Below are 22667 nucleotides of genomic sequence, written 5' to 3' on the forward strand. Positions count from 1 at the left end.
CAGATATCCTCATTTAAAAAAATTCCTTTGACAGAATATGCTTTTTTTGGGAAATAATAGAAAATACACTTATGCAAAATGTAAGTGGCAATTAATAGAACTATGATATGCTTTTTACTAGGTATAGTAAGGTTAGTGAGCCCATATTTGAATTCTTTTGTTGACTGATATTAATTGTCCCCTGAAATTGTATTCTACTAATCTTTTTAAAAATAATTTATTTTTTAGTTGTAGATAGACACAATACCTTTATTTTCTTTATTTTTTTTTATGTGGTGCTGAGGATCGAATCCAGTGCCTCACACTAGGCAAGTGCTCTACCACTGAGCCACAACCCCAGCCCTCTACTAATCTTTTATTTATGGAATAATTTAATGATTTAAAAAAGTCTTTTTATCTCTTCTTAGAATTTTAATACAATGATGAGAGACTTGAATGTTTTTAAGGTGATTTTTATATAACTGAAAGCTAGGTTATTAAATATAGGAGGTTTCCACTTGAACAAATGATTAATACTATCAAGTCATTGTTGCTTTAGTGAGTATAATAAACTCTAGAAGATAAAAAATGTTTCAACATAAAAGACTTTTGAAAAATAAAAAAATATGAGTATTCTTTGACACCACCTTAGTATAGGAAGCTGCCAGCAAAATTTTTTTATTCAACATTATTTTTGAAAAATGTGCAAAGCACAGCAGTAGGAAATTCTCCACATTAATTATTAACAGATAGTTTTGAATGTTTGCAATGCAAAGAAATGATAAATATTTGAGGTGATGGATAAGCCAATTACTCTGATTTGATCATTGCCCATTGTATATATGTGTCAAAATATCACACTATACCCCATGAATATATTCAATTATGTTTAATTTAAAAGGAAAAAAGAAAAATAGTCTTTACATGTTTTTATGTAGGTCTTTTCTTATTATAACATGTAACTTCATTGAATGGATTTTTACAAAGTGAATTTATAAGTTTTTAAGCCAAATTCCTGGAGTTACAAAGTTTAACCTGAAATGTACCTTTTCCCCCACATCCTTGCCAACATTTATTATTGCTTATATTCTTGATAATTGCCATTCTGACTGGAGTGAGATGAAATCTCAGTGTAATTTTGATTTACATTTCTCTAATTTCTAGAGATGTTGAACATTTTTTCATATATTTGTTGATTGATTATATTGGGTAAAAGGTACACTCCTATATTGCTGGTGGAACTGCAAATTGGTGCAACCACCCTGGAAAGCAGTATAGGGATTCCTAAGAACTTGGAGTGGAACCACCATTTGACCCAGTTATCCCACTTCTTGGTTTATACCTAAAGGAATTAAAATCGGCATACTACAGTGACACAACCACATCAATGTTTATAGCAGCTCAGTTCACAGTAGTTAAACTATGGAACCAACTTAGGTGCCCTTCAACAGATGAATGGATAAAGAAAATGTGATATATACACACAATGGAATATTACTCAGCCTTAAAGAAGAATGAAATTATGAAATTTGCCAGTAAATGGATGGAGCTGGAGAATGCCATACTAAGTGAAATAAGCTAGTCTCAAAGAACCAACCAAAGGTCAAATGTTTTCTCTGATATGTGGATGTTAATTCACAATAAGGGGTGGGGCAAGGGAATAATAGAAGTGCTTGAGATTAGACAGAGGGGAGTGAAGGGAGGGGAAAAGGTATGGAGGTAGGAAGATAGTAGAATGAATTGGACATTATGACCCTATGTGCATATATGATTACATGACTGGTGTAACTCTACATCATGTACAGTCAGAAGAATGAGAAGTTCTATTCCATTTATATATGGTGTGTCAGAATGCATTCTACTGTCATGTATAACTAATTAGAGCAAATAAAAAAGAAAGTGTAATTAGAGTTGGCTAAGCATTAGGACTTACCACAGAATAAAATGAAGCATTTAAGTATTCACATGTTAATTTCACAGTTTATTTCCTGAACACAAAAGTAAAGTTATGGCCTTTGAATAATATGTGGCTTATATACAATCTCAACTCAGAAAAAGCTTTAGTTTGTACTTAGAAGTATAATCAGATTTTTTATCCCCTCAGTTGAATTTATTTTAAATCATCTTTCTCTGCTGCTAAAAAATAAAAATCATGCTAACATGAAGAAACAAAATGTGGGTCATCTGAAATCTTTATCAAGAAAAAGCCCGGGATAGGAAATTGTGATGTATATGTATCATACTAATGTAGATGGGGACATGAGCAGTAGAAAGCATTCTTTTGTCTGTGATTCACAGATGGGCTAATAAGATTTAAAATATTGGTTAACTGTTCTATATTTTAGTAAAGAAATTGAGGGGTACAATAATGTTCTGTTTATAGAAATTCTATTTATAAACACAGTTTTTTATGGTACTGGTGATTTAACCCAGAAGCTTTCTATCACTGAGTTACACCCTCAGCCCTTTAATTTTTTTTAATTTTATTGGTTCTTTGTAGTTATACATGACATTATAATCCATTTTGATAAAATTTTACAAGCATGGGATGTGTCTTATTCTAATTAGGACCCCATTCTTGAGGGCCTGATGGTGGGTATTTTCTTATATGTACATAGGAAAATTATGTTAGGTTTATTCTACTGTTCCTATCCCTATCCTTCCTCCCTTCCTTTTTTTCCCCTTTATCTAATCTACTGAATTTCTCTTCTTCCCCTTTCCCCATATATTGTGGTTTAGCTTCCATGTATCAGCAAAAACACTCAACCTTTGATTTTTTTTTTTGTATTGGCTTATTTCACTTAGCATGATATTCTCCAGATCCATCCATTTAGCCAAAGCAATCCTTGGTGAGAAATACAAAGCAAGAGGCATCACAATACTAGACCTTAAATTATACCACAGAATTACAGTATCAAAAACAGCATGGTATCAGCACCAAAGTAGGCAAGAAGACCAATGGAACAGAGTAGAGGACACAGAGGCAGACCCACATAAATACAGTTACCTCATTACTAGACAAAGGCACCCAAAACACACACTTGAGAAAAGACACCTTCTTCAATAAATGGTGCTGGGAAAACTGGGAACCCACATGTAATAGAAAGAAAGTTAACTGCTACTTCTCACCCTGCACAAAACTCAACTCTAAGTGGATCAAAGGCCTGGGAATTAGACCAGAAACCCTGCATTTACTAGAATAAAAGGTAGGCCCAACACTTCAACATATTGGCACAGAAACTGACCTCCTGAATAAGACGTCTGAAGTACAAGAAATAAAATAAAAAATCAATCAATGGGATGGCATAAAACTAAAAAGCTTCTTCTTGGTCTGTTTTATATTTTATTTTGAGACAGGATCTTGCTAAGTTGCCAAAGTTGGCCTTGAACTTACAATCCTCTTTTCTCAGTCTCCCACATTCCTGGGATTATAGGTATGAACCACCATGTCTGGATATCTATGAAAATACAATTTTGAACAGAACTCATTTATTCACTGGAGTTTGAAATGATATAAAGAGCTACAAAGGTTCTTCTGCATTCTCTTTTGATTATCCCTCAGTGTTCTTTTGATTTAATGCATTCACATTCCTCTCTTTTAATTTACATAGAAACAGATATGATAAAAATCACTGAAGTAGTATAATATCAGAACTTCAACATTTAGATTAGCATTTTTATTTAAGGCATTTGTATCTTAAAACAGTAGATATCTATAAAATATGGGATTAAAAGCTATGTGATGTCTTAGAACCATAAATCAACTTTAAGTACTTGGAAAGGAGTATGTTCCCTTCAAAATAGAAAAGCAGTTATTTCTTTAACAACTCTTAACTCAACTTTTGATTCCAACATTAAAAAATGAGAATCAGGGCTGGGTTGTGGCTCAGTGGTAGAGCACCTGCCTCACATGTGTCACCACATATAAACAAATGAATAAAATAAGGTCTATCAACAACTAAAAAAATTAAAATGAGAATCATCATAAGTTGTCTAAACTGCTTTTAATGTACTATCATATAGAAGTAATCAGAACAATAAATGAATTTATTAATTTTAACTGCTATTGATGATGCTCAACTTTTTGTTCATAGGGTTTCACAAACTGGACTAAGCGAGATTTTAACCAGTTTATTAAAGCTAATGAGAAGTATGGAAGAGATGACATTGATAATATAGCTCGTGAGGTAGAAGGCAAATCTCCTGAAGAGGTCATGGAGTATTCAGGTTTGTATGTAATTTCAAATATGATGTTTTATTTTAACCTTATTCATTTACTCACCATCAATTTAATTGTGCCCTTTTTGAGGGATTTTTTAAAACTTTTAAAAATAATGTTTTTTTTTAAATTTGCAGATGGACACAATAACTTTATTTATTTATTTTTATGTGGTCCTAAGGATTGAAGCCAGTGCTTCATACATGCTAGGCAAATGCTCTACTACTGAGCCATAACTCCAGCCCCAGATTTTTAGAACTTTTGCAATTAAGATATAGGTGAAAGTATGAACTTTGTATTTCTATGAAAAGATTATAAGATTTATCATATAAACTATTGTTTTCTCTAGTAATTAGCTAATAGAAGATAAATGAAGCTCTGATAAAATGGTGGCTATTGGATGCACACCGATACAATTAGTTTTCTACTTTCTCACCTCTGCAGTTTGGTTCTTTTCTCATCTAGTCCTGAGACTTCAGGTTCACTGGATTGAAATAGTCTTTTTTCTAGGTCATGCTTGAAGTAGAGAGTCCCTGTCAGGCCCATTTTGATGCTCAGACATCCTCAGGGTTCCAGTCTACTCCACTCAGGTCATGCAGGTCTCTTTAATTCAAAGCAAGCTAGAATAGATTTTAAAAATTGCTTGAATAAATCTAAATCATTTCATTAGTCTTTGAATCATTTCCCTCTCTTACTCATCTGTGTCTTTGGACACAGAATCAAATTAGCTGCTGCAGCATGTGGAGTTAATAATAATTTCCATGTCACAACACATCCAACCTCAGGCTTCTATAAAGACATCTTATTAAAAATAGGTCAGTATGGAGGCTGGGGTTGTGGCTCAGTGGTAGAGCGCTTGCATAGCATGCGTGAGGCACTGGGTTCAATTCTTAGCACCACATATAAATAAATAAATAAGTAAAGGTCCATCAACAACTAAAAATATATATAATATATAAAAATAGGTCAGTATATCTGTTTTCTATATGTACAGCATAGGTTGAGCTCTCAAATTTAGTCTGAATATTAGCTATTTTAGAATCTAGAGCATTTTTATTGTATAGAAACAATGCTAAAATGTATATGAGGTTTCTTTGCTAGCCCCCAAAGCCTGTTTAACTTTAACCACTGAAATTCTGTGTTTTTTGCAGCAGTAGAAAAGAAACATTACAATAACAATAACCCAAGACTAATACATACTAGAAAAAGCTATTGATTTAACTAGTGCTAGTATTAGAAGAAATAGAGGTTTAATTAGAGAATAGATACTTTGTTTTTTCTCCTGGAAATTTAAAAGGGTCTTCAAGTGGTTACCAAAAACTATAGAGGTTAGTTGTATTGAGTCTTTATTTCATATAATAATCAAGTCTTTGAACTTCCTTTTCCTTGATACCATTATGTCATTCCTATTTCCATTTAGGTTTAACATGTAAGTTGAGGGCATTTGGGAGCTTAGAGAGGGGAACAATAGATAGGAGAGAAAAAATTGTAGCAGCAAGAGTTGAATGAAAAGAGTGTAAAGGGCATGGACAGAGATTCTGAAGAATTTTCTTTAGAAGATAAGGTAGCATCAGTTTGTGTGGAGTTACAAGGTAAATAATGATTCAAAAAGCTATCAGAGTGTGTAACTGAGTGATTAGAGCACTAACCCTGAATGAATGGGGCCCTAGGTTTGATCCTTAGCACCACAAAAACAAAACAACAAAAAGATCATGTCGTATGTTCCCTCAAATTTGATGTTGGGCCAGGTAGCAATACCTCAGGACTATTTTAATTGCTGCCAACCAAGTTGGGAGCTGTGTCAGAGGGTGGGGAGATTAGAATGGGTTTATGTAGTTTGTTTCAAGAAGAGGAGAAATGAGTACAATTGGGTGTTCATAAGCATATAGTGTCTTATACAAAGTAGGCATTTAAACATCTGTTGAATGGTTAAGTGAGTGAATGAATAAATGAACACATGTGCTTATAAAAATTAGAGTACTAACATACCTTTCCTGATAGGCTTTAAAAATGAAGAATATGAGAATGTAGAGAATATCATTAGGTTGCTCTTCACTGAAGTCATAAGATGTGACATATTAATGCAGCAGATTATTTGACTCATCTATAAAATTTGGTTGGGTAACTCAGTAATTTGAATATTCTTCAGCATGTATCCAATTAAAATCTCAATGAGGTTTAAAGAAACAGTAGGTTACTGGAAATATTATAAGATTAGTGAGTGATTTCAGAAGCAAATCAATTTCAGTAGAAATTGCCACTTCATAGGAAAAATTGAAATGACCTGTTGATAATGATTCCATTTTCATTTCTGTTGGCTAGGAAGCTATGTTCACATTTATGTGCTGCCCTTTCCTGTTTCACTTTATGTATTTGGCCCTTTATGTATTATGTTTGAGTAAAAAGCCTAGCTTAAATCAGTATCTGTAGTATCATTTGAAACCATAGTAATTTAGGATAATTAAAAATACCATATCTCATGAAAGGGAAATGGCTGACTTAAGGCATTGGTCTTATTTTTAAATGAAAAGTTGGGAGCATTTAACAATTTAGCATATTATGTATACAGATGAATATGAATATTTAAAAAATATAAGTTCACTCCATTCTTCCTGTTAGTTATTTATTCTATAATCCCTTGGATTCATTTGCTTGAATGATACTAATTTAAAGGAATGGTTGTTTTTCAGCTGTTTTTTGGGAACGTTGCAATGAATTACAGGACATTGAGAAAATTATGGCACAAATTGAACGTGGGGAAGCAAGAATTCAGCGAAGGATCAGTATTAAGAAAGCTCTGGATGCCAAAGTACCGTATTTTATGTCAAATTATTAATAGATAATTTTATTTGATGTAGTGATTACTATGACTTTTTTTCACATCCCATTAAAAGTGCTGTTTTGTTGAAATGTACAGATTGCAAGGTATAAGGCTCCATTTCATCAGTTACGTATTCAGTATGGAACCAGCAAAGGAAAGAACTATACTGAGGAAGAAGATAGATTCTTGATTTGTATGTTACACAAAATGGGCTTTGATAGAGAAAATGTGTATGAAGAATTAAGACAGTGTGTACGGAATGCTCCCCAGTTTAGATTTGACTGGTTTATCAAGTCTAGAACAGCCATGGTATGTATTCCTTTGGTAATTTTTTCATTTTGAAAAGTTTCAAACATCATATATCTTCACCTAGGTTCTATAATTTTAATGTTTTGTCACTTGGCATATTCTCTCTTGCTCTATAAATGCTTATGAAAATATATATATATATATATATATATGTTTATACATACATAGAATTGTATACACATGTGTAGCCTATATTTTATATTTAGAAATATGGAAGCATTTCTATATTCAGAAATACATATCTGTATTTTATATTCATAAGTACATTTCTGAACCATTTTAAAATAAGTTTCAAGCAGATATGAGTATTTATCTCTAAGTACTTGAGCATGTATCTTCTTAAAATAAGTATGTATTCCAAGGTAGCCACAATCCCACCTGATAATTTTAACAGTGATTCAGTAATGTCCTCTAGTATAAAATCCATGAAAAAATTTTCTAGTTGTCCCCAAAATATCTTTTATAGCTTTTTTAAAAATTGATGATCTAGCAAGGTTCACACATTGCATTTGGTTTTTGGGTCTCTTTGATGTTTTAAATTTTTTTTTAAATTACACATGGGCACAATATCTTTATTTTGTTTATTTATTTTTATGTGGTGCTGAGGATTGAACCCAGTGCCTCACATATGCAAGGCAAGCGCTCTGTCACTGAGCCACAACCCCAGCCCTCTTTGGTATTTTTAAAATCCACAACTTTCTCTTTTTATGACAATGACATTTTTAAGATGTTTAGGCTGGCTGTCTTGTAGAATACCCCATACTTCTCATCCTTTGCTCACTGTTAGATTTGGGTTTAATGTTTTTGGCAAGAATGCTACAGAAGTGATATTGTGTGCTATTTGTTGCATGATATCATGAGAAATATCATGTCAGGTTGTTACACTATTAGTGATGTTAAGTTTTGTCAGTTGATTAATATTGTGATCCCCAGAGCTCACCACTTTAAGGTGCATTTTCCCCATTGTTATTAACCAGGTAATACTTGAGACTATGCACATTACTTAAGGATTTATTTTTAATGAAAAGGAATTGTTGCCTATATTAAGTCTGTATAAGAAAACTATGAAATAGAGAATAATTACCTAAGAGTTATTTTATGTTTAGCTTCTGCAAATTTCCTCCTTAGAAAATGTGACTTGTGTTCCCATTAAATTCTGGTGCTGCCTAGTAGTAGTGTTTATGATCATATTGAAATTCATGCAACACATCTTTGGTGTTGGATTTGTCAGTATTTTGTCAGCCAAGGTTATTAAGACAAAAATAGATTTACATAGCCTAAAAATTAAAAACAATTAGAAACTAACAGTCCAAACAATGATTTTATGGCTAGTCATAAAATAGCATACATTTTTCTTAGTTGTTATCTATCATAAATATTTTCTTGTCCCAAAATTCATTGGGGTATAAAATAATGCTTCGTATTTTAATTGACTCATTTTATATTTTTAGTTCAAGTTGAATAGAAAGAAAAATCTGAGTCGTTCTACTGAAGATAGTAATTTTGGCAGATGCCTTTTGAAAATCGGATATTTCTTAAGACTTTAATGCAAAATTCAGAGTGTACACCGATTATATAATTTTTGAATGTGCCCATCAAATTTATAGATGCAGTAATGTTGGGAAAGCTACCAAATGCTTTAGACTAAGCCAGAATCCACAAGTAAAACTAGAGCAGTTAGAATAATGATTCAGTTCAATCTAGCAACATGACATTTACTGGGGATAAATGTGAAGTGCTGTACTTGTACAAAAGAATAAGAAGTGTATGTTACCAAGATACAATAGGAAGAATTGAGGAAAGAATAAAAAGATTTAAGAGTTAATCCATAGCATGAAAGACTAAGGTGAGATATAGTGAAAGAATTGTTTGACAGGGTCCTTTGGATCATTGCAGCAGATTATTGAAGAACAATGTAGAATGGTTTTTAGCTTTTGAAAAAGAGATTCTGTTTTGACTGTCTGAAGATTTTGGCAGTGAGATTAGTTGACCTTTTAAGGTGCCATCTAGCTCAGTGCATCTATGACCTTGTTTAGCAGAGAATTCTTTTCAGAAGCCATGCATTTAAAATTTTTAGCCATTTGTGGTTTTGTGCATGTAATGACGTAATTTAGGGCAGCATCAACAGCTTGTAAAGATTTGTCAGTGAATCGTACTTTAGAACATACATAACCTTTTTTGTAATGGACCATTTATTGAATTCTGACTTATTACAGTGCTATTTTACTAATTTTTTAAAGGTTGAGAGCTTATTGCTGTTTTCAGTTTGTGAAATCATTAAACTAAAACAGTAGGATGAATGAGTAGTATGAATATTATTATAGAACTACGTAACCTTTTTTCATTTTCCAAGAAAAAAACCCAGTATATTATTAACAACCACTAGATGTCTCTGAACTCCCTTGTAAAGAATATGTTTTTCCTCCATCTTCTTTTTACAAAACCTTTACCTCTGTACTTTCTTTACCCAGAGATTTAAATCTCTATAGTTTATTTTCCAAAAAGCAGATATTAGATATATAGGTGATAACAAAATGAAATATTTATTTTTTCTATTAGAAATGAAGACATCTCTCCTTCAATACCTTATAAAAGGTGAAATTTCTGATATCCAAAGAATCTTTAAAAATACTGAGTATTTTATTTCATATTTAAATGTTGATTGAAAGCTTTTCTTATTAATTGTTTTATCATTACAATTTGATTTCCCTTTTAGTTAATGGATATTTTTTGCATATATTTCTGAATTTAGAGTATAAATGACATTTTAAAATTTGCATACCTTTGTACCATCCTTTTGGAAAATATGATAATATTTATAACTTGGGAATTATAGGAATAGATTATTATTTCTAGGTGATCTCTTTCCTACTCATTTTTAAAATAACTCTTCCTTTATAGTGAATCACATTCATAATTTAGGAAGATAAATCCCCCCCCTCGAAAGAAGCAGCTGTGATTTCTGAAAGAAAAACAGTTTGTTTCATTTAAAAATCCCATATTAGAAATAGAGGATGTAATTTGATTCATGTGTCACTGTGTTTCAATTAAAATCTTAACTAATGATTGAACCCAGCTTACTTAAAAAGCTATCTTTGAAAATATAATCTTGTTTAAAGATGGCTCTTTTCTTTCCCAGAGACACCAATAAGTAGTGTGAAATACTTATTAGAAAAAAGTAGAAATTTAGTAGTTATATTTTATGCAGGGATCTCAAAGTACTGAATTCATGGCTTCTGACTTAACTAACAATCATAAAGTGCTTAAAGGCACAAACCTCCACTTCCAAATATGCCTCACTTTGAAAGCTTTCAGTTAAAGGTTGAAGATTTCTTTGAGGCTCTTCCCCATTTAAAAATGCTGGCTATACAAAAGAGAAAATGAGTTTCAGTTCCATTTCTCTGTGCTAAAAAGATTGTGATTTTTTTTCTCTAAGAACTTGTGTGGTCTTTAAGCAAGTAATCAGTCTCTATTGAACTACATAAACAAGTAAGAAAGATAGGCTCAACTCAGAGTTTTCAGCTCAGAGCATATGAATTGCTCTACAATTTTCTTATGAAGAAAAATATCTTCTATAGTATTTTCATTTTCCAGTGCTGTGAATTGAACTCGGGGCCTTATATTTGCTAGCCAGGCTTTCTGCCAACTGAGCTGCATCTCTAGCTCTTTAGGAAAAATATCTTAGAATGGGCCTTGGTATTAGTATATAAAAAACCTATCAGGATTAAAAGGATTTTTTTTTTTTATTTTACCAAATGTCCATAAGAGGAAATGATAAAACTGTATTTACTTATGTTTATGGTGCTGGGAAATATTTTGTATAGTGTCTTTGATTTAATGCTTGCCAACTCCTTTATCCACATTAGCTCATTAATTTTCTTGCCATTTCCTTTAGGGACTGAGTGTCAGGATACTCTGCCTGTTCATTCAGCAACACACTAACATGATTGGGAAATTTGAGAATTTGAGAGGTCCAAAAGTCATTTTACTGCACAGCACTCATGGGAGAGGTCCCCAGTGTTCAATTAGTAATGTCCTGGACATTTTCAGGACCTTCTAAATACTTAAAATAGAAAAAGCAGTATTTAATTCTGTGAAAAAAAAAAAGAATATTTCTTGATAAAACATGTACCATATCCTTTACAGGGTTGCTTTGACTCTTAATTGAGTTTTAAAATTCTTACCTTTTAATCTCTGGGGAGCCTTTATTCTTTTCTCTTCAGCCAGCTCAAGAAGCTGTGTGTGCATTGCCTGTGGCCATGTAAGTTAGAGTTGAAGCTGAGTATTAGTAATTAGTCATTACAATTACCCTGTCTTTTGCAGTAGTTAAATGAATTTTTCTGATAGCATCTCGGAGAGAGAATCACACACTGTTGAATACAACATAATAAAAATTTCATGTTATTACTGTTTGTTTTCAAATCACAACTTTATTATTAATGAAAGCGTTCCTTATTTAAAAGTAAGAAAATGACATTCCATATTAGAACTGTAGGAGAAAAAAAATACTTCTTAGAAAATATTGCTATAGCTATTTATTAACTTGCTTCTCATTTTATAGGTTTACCACAACAGCTAGTAAATGTTAATTAGGCTATTGGTTCAGCACAGGATATTTTATAAATTTTCTTGTCAGTCAGAAAAGGATTTTTTTGTAGATATTTTGGAAGAATAAAAGTAAATCAATCTCTCTCTCTTTTTTCTTCTGTGGTGTTAAGTATTGAACCCAGGGACTTACATATGTTAGGTAAATATTCTACCCCAGCCCTTTAGAAGAACAAATGTGAAATTAAAAATTTACCTACTTATTCTATAGTCATAATAACAACTTCTCTTTGTTGGTTATGAAACTTAGTTAGTCTAGAAAATTTCCAAGAGAAAGACTACATATGATTTTGTAGTTAACAATTAGAACATTATTACATTCTTTTTTTAATATTCATTTTTTAGTTGTAGTTGGACACAATACATTTATTTTATTTATTTATTTTTATGTGGTGCTGAGGATTGAACCCAGGGCCTCACACATGCTAGGCAAGTGCTCTACCACTGAGCCACAAGACCAGCCCCAGAGCATTACATTATTAATGAAATATGATAAATATGAATAATACATTGGTAAAATTGGTAATCTGTAAAATATATTGATAAGTTCTTTTTGATTATAGAATTAAAATACTAAAAACCAAATATATTTAAATATTCATGGAGGTCTGTTACTCTTCATTAACTTAAAAGACTAAAATGTCCCTTTTCTACCTTAATTTTGAAAAGTTCCTATCACAGAAGGATATACAAATGAGGTAGTTTTTAACTTTGCCTTGTAGCAAAGGAATCAAAAGAATAGCTTTACAGAAGAGGTCCTTCTTGGAACTAAGTCTTGAAAAACTGGAAAGAGTTGGCCATGAGGATACATTACAGGTTGTGGAAATAGGATACACAAAGGTATAAATGAGCCCAGCATATTCAGAAACTACAAGTAGGCTGGAATGGTATGGTGTGAGTGGGGAAGTACTGGAAGAGGAGGCTGGAAAAGTAGTTGGCAGCCACATGAAGACTTTGAAATGGGTTATTCATTAGTCTGTAGAAAGTGGGGAATTATTTAAAGATTGTAACAAGGCAGTGACATGATCAGATTTGCATTGTTAAAAATACTATTCTGGTGAAAGTTGGTTACCTCACCTATCATCAATGTTAATGATTTTCAAATTTATATTTCTACCTTTTTTCTGTTCATCTTTTTTTCTTTCCTTAGCTAATATTCCTTTATCTGCCCCAGAGTCATTTTTTTTCCTAATGCCCTTTTAACTTAATGTACAATTGGTTGTATTTAAAGAGACCAGCAAAGCACCTTGCTCAGAATAGGTATTGGTGAACACATGAGCTTGGAACTTTTATACTTAGTTTCCTTCTATCCTATAGATTCCTACAGTTGCACCAGATTTGGATAGAATGTGAGGAAATATGTCAGTGTGTTGGAGCCCATTTTGTTCCTTTTAGTCTACCTTTTTCAAATGATAGATTTTGACTGTCATCCCTGCAGCTGTTATTTATTCATAGTAAATTTTTTGAATAGCCAGTTGGAAGTTTCATGTTTTATTACACAGCTGTTGTATTTGATTTAGAACCCGGAACTGTTCTAACAATCAGAAATACAGTTAATGCACTAATAGGAGTCCATTTTAGGTATTTATATTTACACATCATCTTGTGAGAAGATGACATAATATTTTATAAATAACAGTGCCTAACTGGCAGCAGTTATGTGAAAGCAGCATAACATTGGATACTTATTTGAGAAATTTAGGATATATTCATATGAATATTAACTCCCATTTAACTGCCAGTGTTCTTGGGTTATAAGAATTCTACTATAGACTGCCATTACTTTATGTTATTGTGACAGAAAAGTGACTTGGAATCTGGGAGGAGGTAACATAGGTAGTGTATAAAAAGAGCAAAGGAGAAAAAAATGCTCATTTTGTTTTACTAAGAATTGTAAGAGAATTACCCTGACATTATAAAATTTTACCCACAAATTCACAGGCACAAATGCGGAGTGAATTTTTTTTTGCCCTTGCTCACTGAGCCGCTTTTGACTTTCCATTGTAATAGGCACAGACCTTCTGTCATTCAGACTTAGGTAGGCTTAGTGTCTAGGATTTTTAGTACATAGGAAATGTAATGTGGAGCCTCTTTAATCTCTTTCAGTAAGTCACTTCAAGTCTACTGATGCTTTCTGTGTCTTTTGAATTGGTACTTTGAAGCTGAGTATTCGGGCAAAGGATATTTGAACTTGGTGCCCAGGGTAATTGATATTCATCACACACTAAGGGGCAGTACTGCTCACTGCAAACATTACATAATTTATTAAAGGTATTCTAGTATATACATCCTGGCATTCAAAAATTGATACTTGAGTGACTTCACATTGAGTAAACTCCTTAGATATTAGGAAAGTATGAAAAACTGAGGTAGCCCAATTTTGTTTAAAGGAAATCTAAAATCTGTAGTTTAAAATGGGGCTTGGCAAACTGGCCCAGCACCTGTTTCATGTGGCTTGTAAACCAAGAATAATTTTTACATTTTTAAGTGCATGAAGGAAATCAAAAGAAAATAGGGATGTGAAAATTGAAGAAAATCCAGTGTTAGTGTCCCCAAATAAGGTTTTATTGGAACACAGGTACACATTTATGTATTATCTATGGCTATTTTCATGCTAGAATGGCAGAGCTGAGTAATTGTAACAGTGTGTCATCTGCAAAGGTGAAAGTATTTATCTTGTGGCTCTTTAAAGAAAATGATGTACTGACCTCTGGTTTAAAAGAATGTGTGAGAAAAGTGGAAAGAAAGAAATAATATGACCAAGGGTCAATATGTTACACTGTTCTTTGAGAAAAGGGTTAAATGGAGGATGGATAAAGGCAGAAGATATTGAGCCTAAAAGAAGGGTGTTTGTGGGTCAGGGGATGATTATGGTGGAGGCAAAGGAGCATCCTTGTAATATTTGAAGGATTGGCATACAGAAGAGGGAATCAGCTTATTCTCTGTGACTACAGAAGTTGGATATAGATCCAACTGTGGGAAACCATAAGGTAACAAATTGTACCTTTGTGTAAAGGAACATTTCTGAATTGTTCAGAGGTAGTATAGCTAGCCTTAGGAGGTAGTGAGTACTCTATAGTTGAAAGAATTCAGAGAGGCAGACTGTATGTCTCATCAGCAAGTATCTAGTTACATATTCAAGCATCCATTTGAATTTTTTTTTTGGTACTAGGGATTGAACCCAAGGGGCATTTACCCACTGGGCGACATTCCCAGCACTTTTTATTTTTTTATTTACAGATAGGGTCTCACTAAGTTGCTTAGGGCCTCATTAACTTGCTGAAGCTGGCCTTAAACTTGCAATCCTCCTGCCTCAGCCTCCTGAGTTACTAGGATTATAATTGTGCGCCACCACACCCAGGCATGCATTAGATATTTAATGTTAAGTCCTTTCCAATCTTGAGAGTCTATGATTTTATGAACGTGCACTAGTGAGAATCTGTATCAAGCAAAGATTTCTGAGTACTGAATATACATTTGATTGCATTCTCATGCTCAAAAAATCATCAATGTGATATTTATACTAAATTATGTAAAAATTCCTTAGTTCCATGTTCTTAATTCCTAGGTTCTTCATACTTGGATCTTAGCCTTAGCCATCACTTTTCTCTGGTACAGCATTTGTCAAGGTGGCTTCTACCAAACATTGTTTCAGAATATGTAAATTAATGATGTATAGAAAAGGGTTCTGATTTCAAATAGTTGGAACATGCTGACACTGAATTCTGTTACTGACACTTCCAATCTACATTAGAATGCTAAAAATTCTTGGGCTGTGGATGTGGCTCAAGCAGTAGTGCCTCACCTGGTGTGCACAGGGTGCTGGGTTCGATCCTCAGCACCACATAAAAATAAAATAAAGATGTTGTGTCCACCGAAAACTAAAAATTAAATATTAAAAAATTCTCTCTCTCTGTCTCTTAAAAAATGCTAAAAATTCTTGAGAAGTCCTGACATGAATAAGTTTACTTAACCTTTTTAAACTCTAGCATTTCCCAAATGTTTGAACTTTTTTTCTTTTGCCACAGTTGTTACTACAGAATGGTTTTCCATTTGTCATTTTCCTATTCTCTTCTGTTGTCTTTATTGTTTTTACATCTCTCTTCCTGTTGTGTGCCATTTTTCTCTGACTTCATTCCTAAATGATGAGAGAAGTAATTAAACTAAATAACTGTACACACAGTTTGAGACCCCCTGTAACCCCAGGAAAACAGGAAGATAAACAGGAAGATAAAAATTCTAGGTGAATATATAAGAGGAAAAATGATGTGTAAAAGTGAAAATGACATGGAAAAGGAAAAATGAAAGTGCTTTTCACTTGAAATTTCTCAGTCATTTCATCCTCACTTACTCAGCAAGTCACTTTTTATTGATAATCTAGCCTTTCTCCTTGTAATTTCTTATATTTTACTGGTGTTCTGTTTATGGTGTCATCTGCTTAATTAGGCAGTCTTGAAGTGTGTGGATAAGAAATAGCATTGCTATCTCAGATATTGTGACATGACCTATGCTAGGAAGGTGACATCCATACTGGTTCATTCCTTGATGCCTTCCTTTAGAATTAGATTATTTTTCTTTGTCTGGAATACAGATCAAAAGGAATGAAGGTAAGAATTTATTATACAGTCTATTTTTAATCATTTTGAGATATTCTACTTCCCTGCATATGAGACTGTCTCAAAGTATTAGTTTTTTCCTTGAATCATTCATATAAACCATGAATATGTATTTAAATATATCTGCAGACATGGGTGACTATTACTTATTGAGAATAATAACAGCCAGAGGGTGTAGCTTAATGATTCAAGAATTACCTTCATATAAAGACTCTATCTAGTCTCCCTAGAAACCAATGATCAAATCTCATTAGGCTCAATTTAGCCCTTTATATAATAGATAAATTGAATAACATGCTGTTTAATTTGTATGTGTATTATTGAATGAAACTATGAAGAATGTTTGGTCTGCATATTAAAGAAATCACCATTGTTTTGGTAAGTAAGGAAAATTTCAGTGTGATTTTTTTCCCCCTAAATTACTTAACCTGGGGTAGTTGGGGATGTACAAAAACTTGAACATTCCTGTGTTATGTAAGATTGTCTTAAATTGATGAACAGTACTTTGCTAATGAATACTTTTTTTCTGATTTGATTTTTGGCCTCTTTGGGGACTTGAATTAGAAAGTAGAAAATGCTTGAATAGTTGCTAAAGTTTCTGAATGTAACATTTCCTATGTTGTATGCTATTTTCTGCTTTTTATTTGGAAAGATAAAAAACTACACTTAAAAAAATCATATGCCAAAATTTGAAAAATATAGCTTAGTATAAAAGAAATGTAAAGATAAAGGGAAGATCAGTAATGTCAAAGAAGGAGATCGAGAGGCAGAGTGAAGGGATGGGTAAGGAGAGGCAGTGCAGAATGAATTTTTTAAAAGTCATGATATGGCTGGTTGCAGTGATGCATGCCTGTAACCCTAGTGCCTTGGGAGACTGAGGCAGGAGGATCTGAGTTCAAAGCCAGCTTTAGCAAAATTGAGGTGCTAAGCAACTCAGTGAGATCCTGTCGCTAACTAAAATACAAAATAGGGCTGGGGATGTGGTTTAGCAGTCAAGTGCCCTTGAGTTAAATCCCTGGTAACCCCCCCCGCCCCACACACACACAAGAGAATCATGATATGTGTATATATAAATATGCCACAGAGAATTTCACCTTTATGCATAAGTAAAAAAAAAACAATCAAATATAAATAGACAAGCAAAAGGAAGGCTAGTAGCATAGAGGAAGGAGAGTGGGAGAGGGGAGAGAGTATGGGAGGGAAAATGGGGGATCATGAACTGAATTCAAATTCCATGCAATATGAGCATGTTGGGATGAACCCAACTCCTAAGTTAACTATAAAGCTCTAATTTTTAAAAAAACAAAACAAAACAACAACAACAACAACAACACAGAAGTTGCCGGTTCAGCTCCTTGAGAGGCTGAGGCAAGAGGATTGCTTGAGGCTAGTAGTTCCAGGCTAGCTAGTTCCAGGCTAGCCTGTGCAAAGTAGCAAGACCCTGTCTCCTTTAAAAAAAAATCAGAACATAGTGGCACACCATTTGTAATCCCAGTGACTCAGGAAGCTAAAGAAGGAGGATTGCATATTAGAGGCCAGCCTGGCAACTTAGTGAGACCCTGTTTCAAAAATGAAAAGGGCTGGGGATGTAGCTCAGTGGTAGAATGCCCCTGTGTTCAACCTTCAGTACCGTAAAAAAATTACCTGTAGTCCTACTTTGAGAGATAGCTACTGTTAACTACTAGTCACATTGTTGTTAATATTCTGTGTATTGTTTCCCAAAACTCAGTTAGCTCCTGGTGTTCCCTATAAACACTACTCTAAACATGATTCTGAAATCTTTGTTTATATCTGGTATTTCCTAGAAGAAGGTTCTAAGAACGCAACTGTTATGTCAGAGACTATAAAATTTTAAGAATATTTCTTTGATATTTCCAACTTGCTTTCTAGATAGGTAGTGTATTAGTCTGCTCATGCTGCCATAACAGAATATCACAGATTAGGTGGCTTAAGCAATAGAAGATTGTTCTCTCACAGTTATGAAGACTGGAAATCCAAGATCAATGTGCTAGCAGAGTTGGTTTTTGGTGAGGCCTCTCTTCCTGGCTTGCAGATGGCTACCTTATGCACATGGCTCTTTCTCTGAGTGTGGAAGAGGTGGGGGAGGGGGAGAGAGAAACAGGCAGATATCTGATGTCTCTTGATCTTCTTTTAAAGACATTAGTCCTATTGGGTAAGTGCCTGCCCTTTTAATCTCATTTAAGCTTGTTCAACTTCTTAAAGATCCCATCTGTAGATATAGTCACATTGAGGGTTAGGGCTTTAACAGATGAATTTGGAGGAGACACAGAACCCTCCATAACAGGTGGTAACATTGACATTCAACATTAGTGAATGAGAGTTCACATTTTACCATCTTACTGCCAGCACCAAATATGTACACTGTGTGTGTGTGTGTGTGTGTGTTCGTGCGCCCGGGCCCATAAGCATGCACATATCATTGCTAATTTGATAGAAATTGCATTGTTCAGCTTTGCATTTCTTTGATCCTTAGTTTCAGTGAAACATTTAAAAAAATGTTTGAACATTTTTGTGAGATTTCTATTCATATACTTTGACCATATTTTTTGTTGTTGAAGTTACTTGCCCATAAAAAATACATTTTCATTTGAGTATGAATTATTTTGAATTTTGTCAGATATTTTTTCTTACACAGAAAAAGAGTCATATTTTAAAATGTTATTTATTATTTGGTACGAACCATTATTTACCTTTAAAATATAGCACAGTATACAGGGTTAATAATATATGAATTTCCATAATAATGAATCATATGTTTAATGCTCACAATACATTCATAAAAACTTTTATAGTTGAGATGCATTGATTTGCTGGCAGTGCAATATAGGAATTGGCAAGGTTAATGCAAAAATCTTTTCAGGTATTATTTACTCTGAATTAGTAAATATAGCAGTGTTTCCTGAAATATACTCCCCAGAACTCTGATCCTCCAGGATGTCTGATGAGAAGACAGTTCTGTTGGTTAAGTAGCTTTGGGAACTGCTGCATCCTATGTCACCTTCATAGTGACTCATGGTGCACATCAGGAACTGAAAGGCTCTAAGAAACCCTGTAGTAAAGAAATTTGTTCTGAGTGTTTCCCAAACTTATTTTGACCATAGAATATATCCCCCTACTTTAGTTTTTTGTTTATGTGATTTACATTAACTTTTTATTTTGAAATATTTATAAATTCACAAGAAATAATAATTTGTCATGCATTCTTCACCTACTTCCTCCAGTGATACCATCTTGCATAACTATAGTAGTATTTATTACATGACAACTAGGAAATTGCCATTAGAATAATCCACAGAGCTTATCCAGAATTCATCAGTTATATGTGTATTTGTTGGTGTATGTATGTTTCAGTGAAGTTTTACTATGAATGGATTTGTGTAACCACCAGCGCCACAGTACTCCATTATGTTCTCTATAGTTGTGCCCACTCCCCCCCCCACTGACTTTTGACAATCAATCTCTCATATCCATTTATATATTTTTGTCATTTTAAGAATGTTATGTAGGGCTGGGGTTGTGGCTCAGTGGTAAAACGTTTGACTGGCACATGTGAGGAGCTGGGTTTGATTTTCAGTGCCACATAAAAATGAATAAATAAAGGTATTGTGTCTATCTACAACTAAAAATGTATTTTTTAAAAAATAATGTTATATAAATGGAGTAATGCTATATATAATCTTTTGGGGTTGATTTTTTTTTCACTTAGTATCTTTGCTTGAGGTTTATTCAGGTGAATTTATATATCCATAGTTCTTTCCTTTTTATTGGTGAGTAGTGTTCCACGGTGTGGATGTACCATAGTTTGTTTAACTAATCATCCATGAAATGATATTTACTTCCACCCCTATGTTGGGTGGAATCTATTAATATTCTGTGTGAATATTGTTCTGAAAAAATGCTAGATTAAAAATTGTTTCCATAGAAATGATTCAGTTAAAGAATTGTCTCCTTTTTAAAGATCATCACTACTTATGGAAATTAAGTTCATTATTATTTTTTTAGGAATTCCAGAGACGCTGTAACACTCTGATTTCATTGATTGAGAAAGAAAATATGGAAATTGAGGAAAGAGAGAGAGCAGAAAAGAAGAAACGGGCTACTAAAACTCCAATGGTAAAATTTTCAGCATTTTCCTAACTTATAGGTAGATCCCATTTTTTTTACATAATTAAAATGCCTATATTATGTTTAATGCCAAAATGATACATATTATAAAAACTGTTTTTATGAAATGCTAATTTGTTTTGGACAGAAAAAGAATTATACCACAACCAAATGTTTACTATTTGTTTTTAGAAAATATGGTTAGGAAAACCCTAGTAACAGGTCTGAGTATTTAAAAAATTCCTCATGAATCTAACTAGAAGCAAAATGCTAGTAAAATCCTTTGGATTGAGACTAGGCTGTTTTTGGGGTAGGAGGAGGGTACAGGAGGGTTGGGATGGTAATAAAGTTGAAACTGGGAGTTCTGATTTGATCAAATGGAACCATGAGTGCAAATGAGATTTTGGAGCAGATAAAGCTTTACTTGGTACTAAGTTAACTGTTGGATAATAAGATAACTTGATTTTAATCCAGTCAGGTTGACTTGTATATCTATAATTTAAAATATTCTTTAGTGGATCATATTATTTGAGTGTGCTTAAGTAAATTCCATATTTCATCAAATCTAAGATGCCTTCCATTGTAAGACACAGCATTAGTTTACATATCACTAAGAAAAAATGCTGCCAAGTATAGTTTGTCATCAGTTGTAATATGCATCCTGATTTCAGAGATGCAAAAATGTGAAAGTAATGTGCATCATAGAAGATATGAAATATGGTGTGTTAAAATCTATTGTGAATTTTTTAAAAATAATATTCATAAATAAAATTTTGCCCAGAAATTTTAAGTATTAAGTAGTTCTTTAAGATAAGAGTACATTTATAATACCATGTGTAAGTAGATACTTGATGACTATTTTTGATGGATATCATGTCTTTTCATAAAAAAGAAACATCTTTGAAGGTTATTTTACATTGGGTTATATAGTTTGTTGGGCTATATAGAACATGAACTGTGAGTATAACATTGAAGTGAATATTCATGTTAAAATTTTTTTTTAATGCATTTACATCCTAGATTTAACATTGTTGGGCCATTTAAAAATGTGCATATTGGAGCAGAACATTAAATCTGTTTCCATTTTAGTCACAGAAAAGAAAAGCAGAGTCAGCTACTGAGAGCTCTGGAAAGAAGGATGTCAAGAAGGTGAAATCCTAAAGCCTAGAAATAAAGTTTTAAATGGGAAACTGCTATTTTCTTGTTCCCATCTTCAAATGCTAATTGCCAGTTCCAGTGTATTCATGGTACTCTAAGAAAAATTTCATTGGTTTTGATTTCTTGCATATTTTATATATTTTACAATGCTTTCTACCTGAAATGTGTAGCTTTATATTTTATGCATTCTAGTATTTTTGTGTACTGTATTTTGTGCATTTCATGTCTTCATCAAAATCCTCTCAGTCCTTGTTTTTTTGAAGCTTGTGCTGAGGTTTTAGCTTTTCTATGTTTTATATGCCGCTGCTTTGAAAGAGAACCTAGATTCTATAGCTGTATTATTGTTGTTTCATACTTTAAATTTATATGGCTGTGGAAAATGAATTAAAATGATTTGAGGAGAAAGACTTTTTCACTTCTTTGTTGCTTTCTTTTCTATTGAGTCTGGGCTTGTATGTGTTACTGCATACTGTGATTAGCATAATAATTGTTTCTTTGAGGTCATCTAAATATTTTTTTTTCCTAAAGGAATAAAGGGTGAGAAAAGAAAAATATTAAAAAACCTAATATTTGATACTGTGCTTGCTGTCAGTATGCATTACATTTAAATTATTCTCTAAATATTCAAGTGGGAAAATATAATAAAGAAATGTCTATAAGAAATTTAATTATTTCCTGTTTTTTGTGCAGTACAAAGCAGTTGTGTTTACTCAATTGTATTGCTCACTACTATGTATTTGGTCAAAAGCTAAAGCTTTGCTTGCTGATTTGTGCATCATCTTCTGTCCCATAGAGCCAGTTCACAGGAGTCTGGGTGTAACATGTAGATATATTA

The 22667-nt window shown here is 33.0% G+C and overlaps 1 protein-coding gene across 3 annotated transcripts in view; it reads left to right on the plus strand.

Annotated features, from left to right (window-relative positions):
- The window catches only part of Smarca1 (SNF2 related chromatin remodeling ATPase 1), a 79593-nt gene extending 57134 nt beyond the window's left edge, over positions 1-22459 (plus strand). For 2 of the 3 annotated variants that reach the window (XM_026413817.2, XM_026413819.2), the window contains 5 exons: positions 4074-4206; positions 6889-7007; positions 7116-7328; positions 20573-20683; positions 21764-22459. In XM_026413817.2, the coding sequence (XP_026269602.1) occupies positions 4074-4206; positions 6889-7007; positions 7116-7328; positions 20573-20683; positions 21764-21835 (648 nt within the window). In that variant the 3' untranslated portion in view covers positions 21836-22459. Of the gene's footprint in view, positions 1-4073; positions 4207-6888; positions 7008-7115; positions 7329-20572; positions 20684-21694 lie in introns of all 3 variants that reach the window. The other variant, XM_077793735.1, reaches the window with a different exon arrangement.
- Positions 22460-22667: the final 208 nt, after the last annotated feature.

The sequence above is a fragment of the Urocitellus parryii genome, chromosome X (assembly GCF_045843805.1).
Source record: "Urocitellus parryii isolate mUroPar1 chromosome X, mUroPar1.hap1, whole genome shotgun sequence".
Lineage (NCBI taxonomy): Eukaryota > Metazoa > Chordata > Mammalia > Rodentia > Sciuridae > Urocitellus > Urocitellus parryii.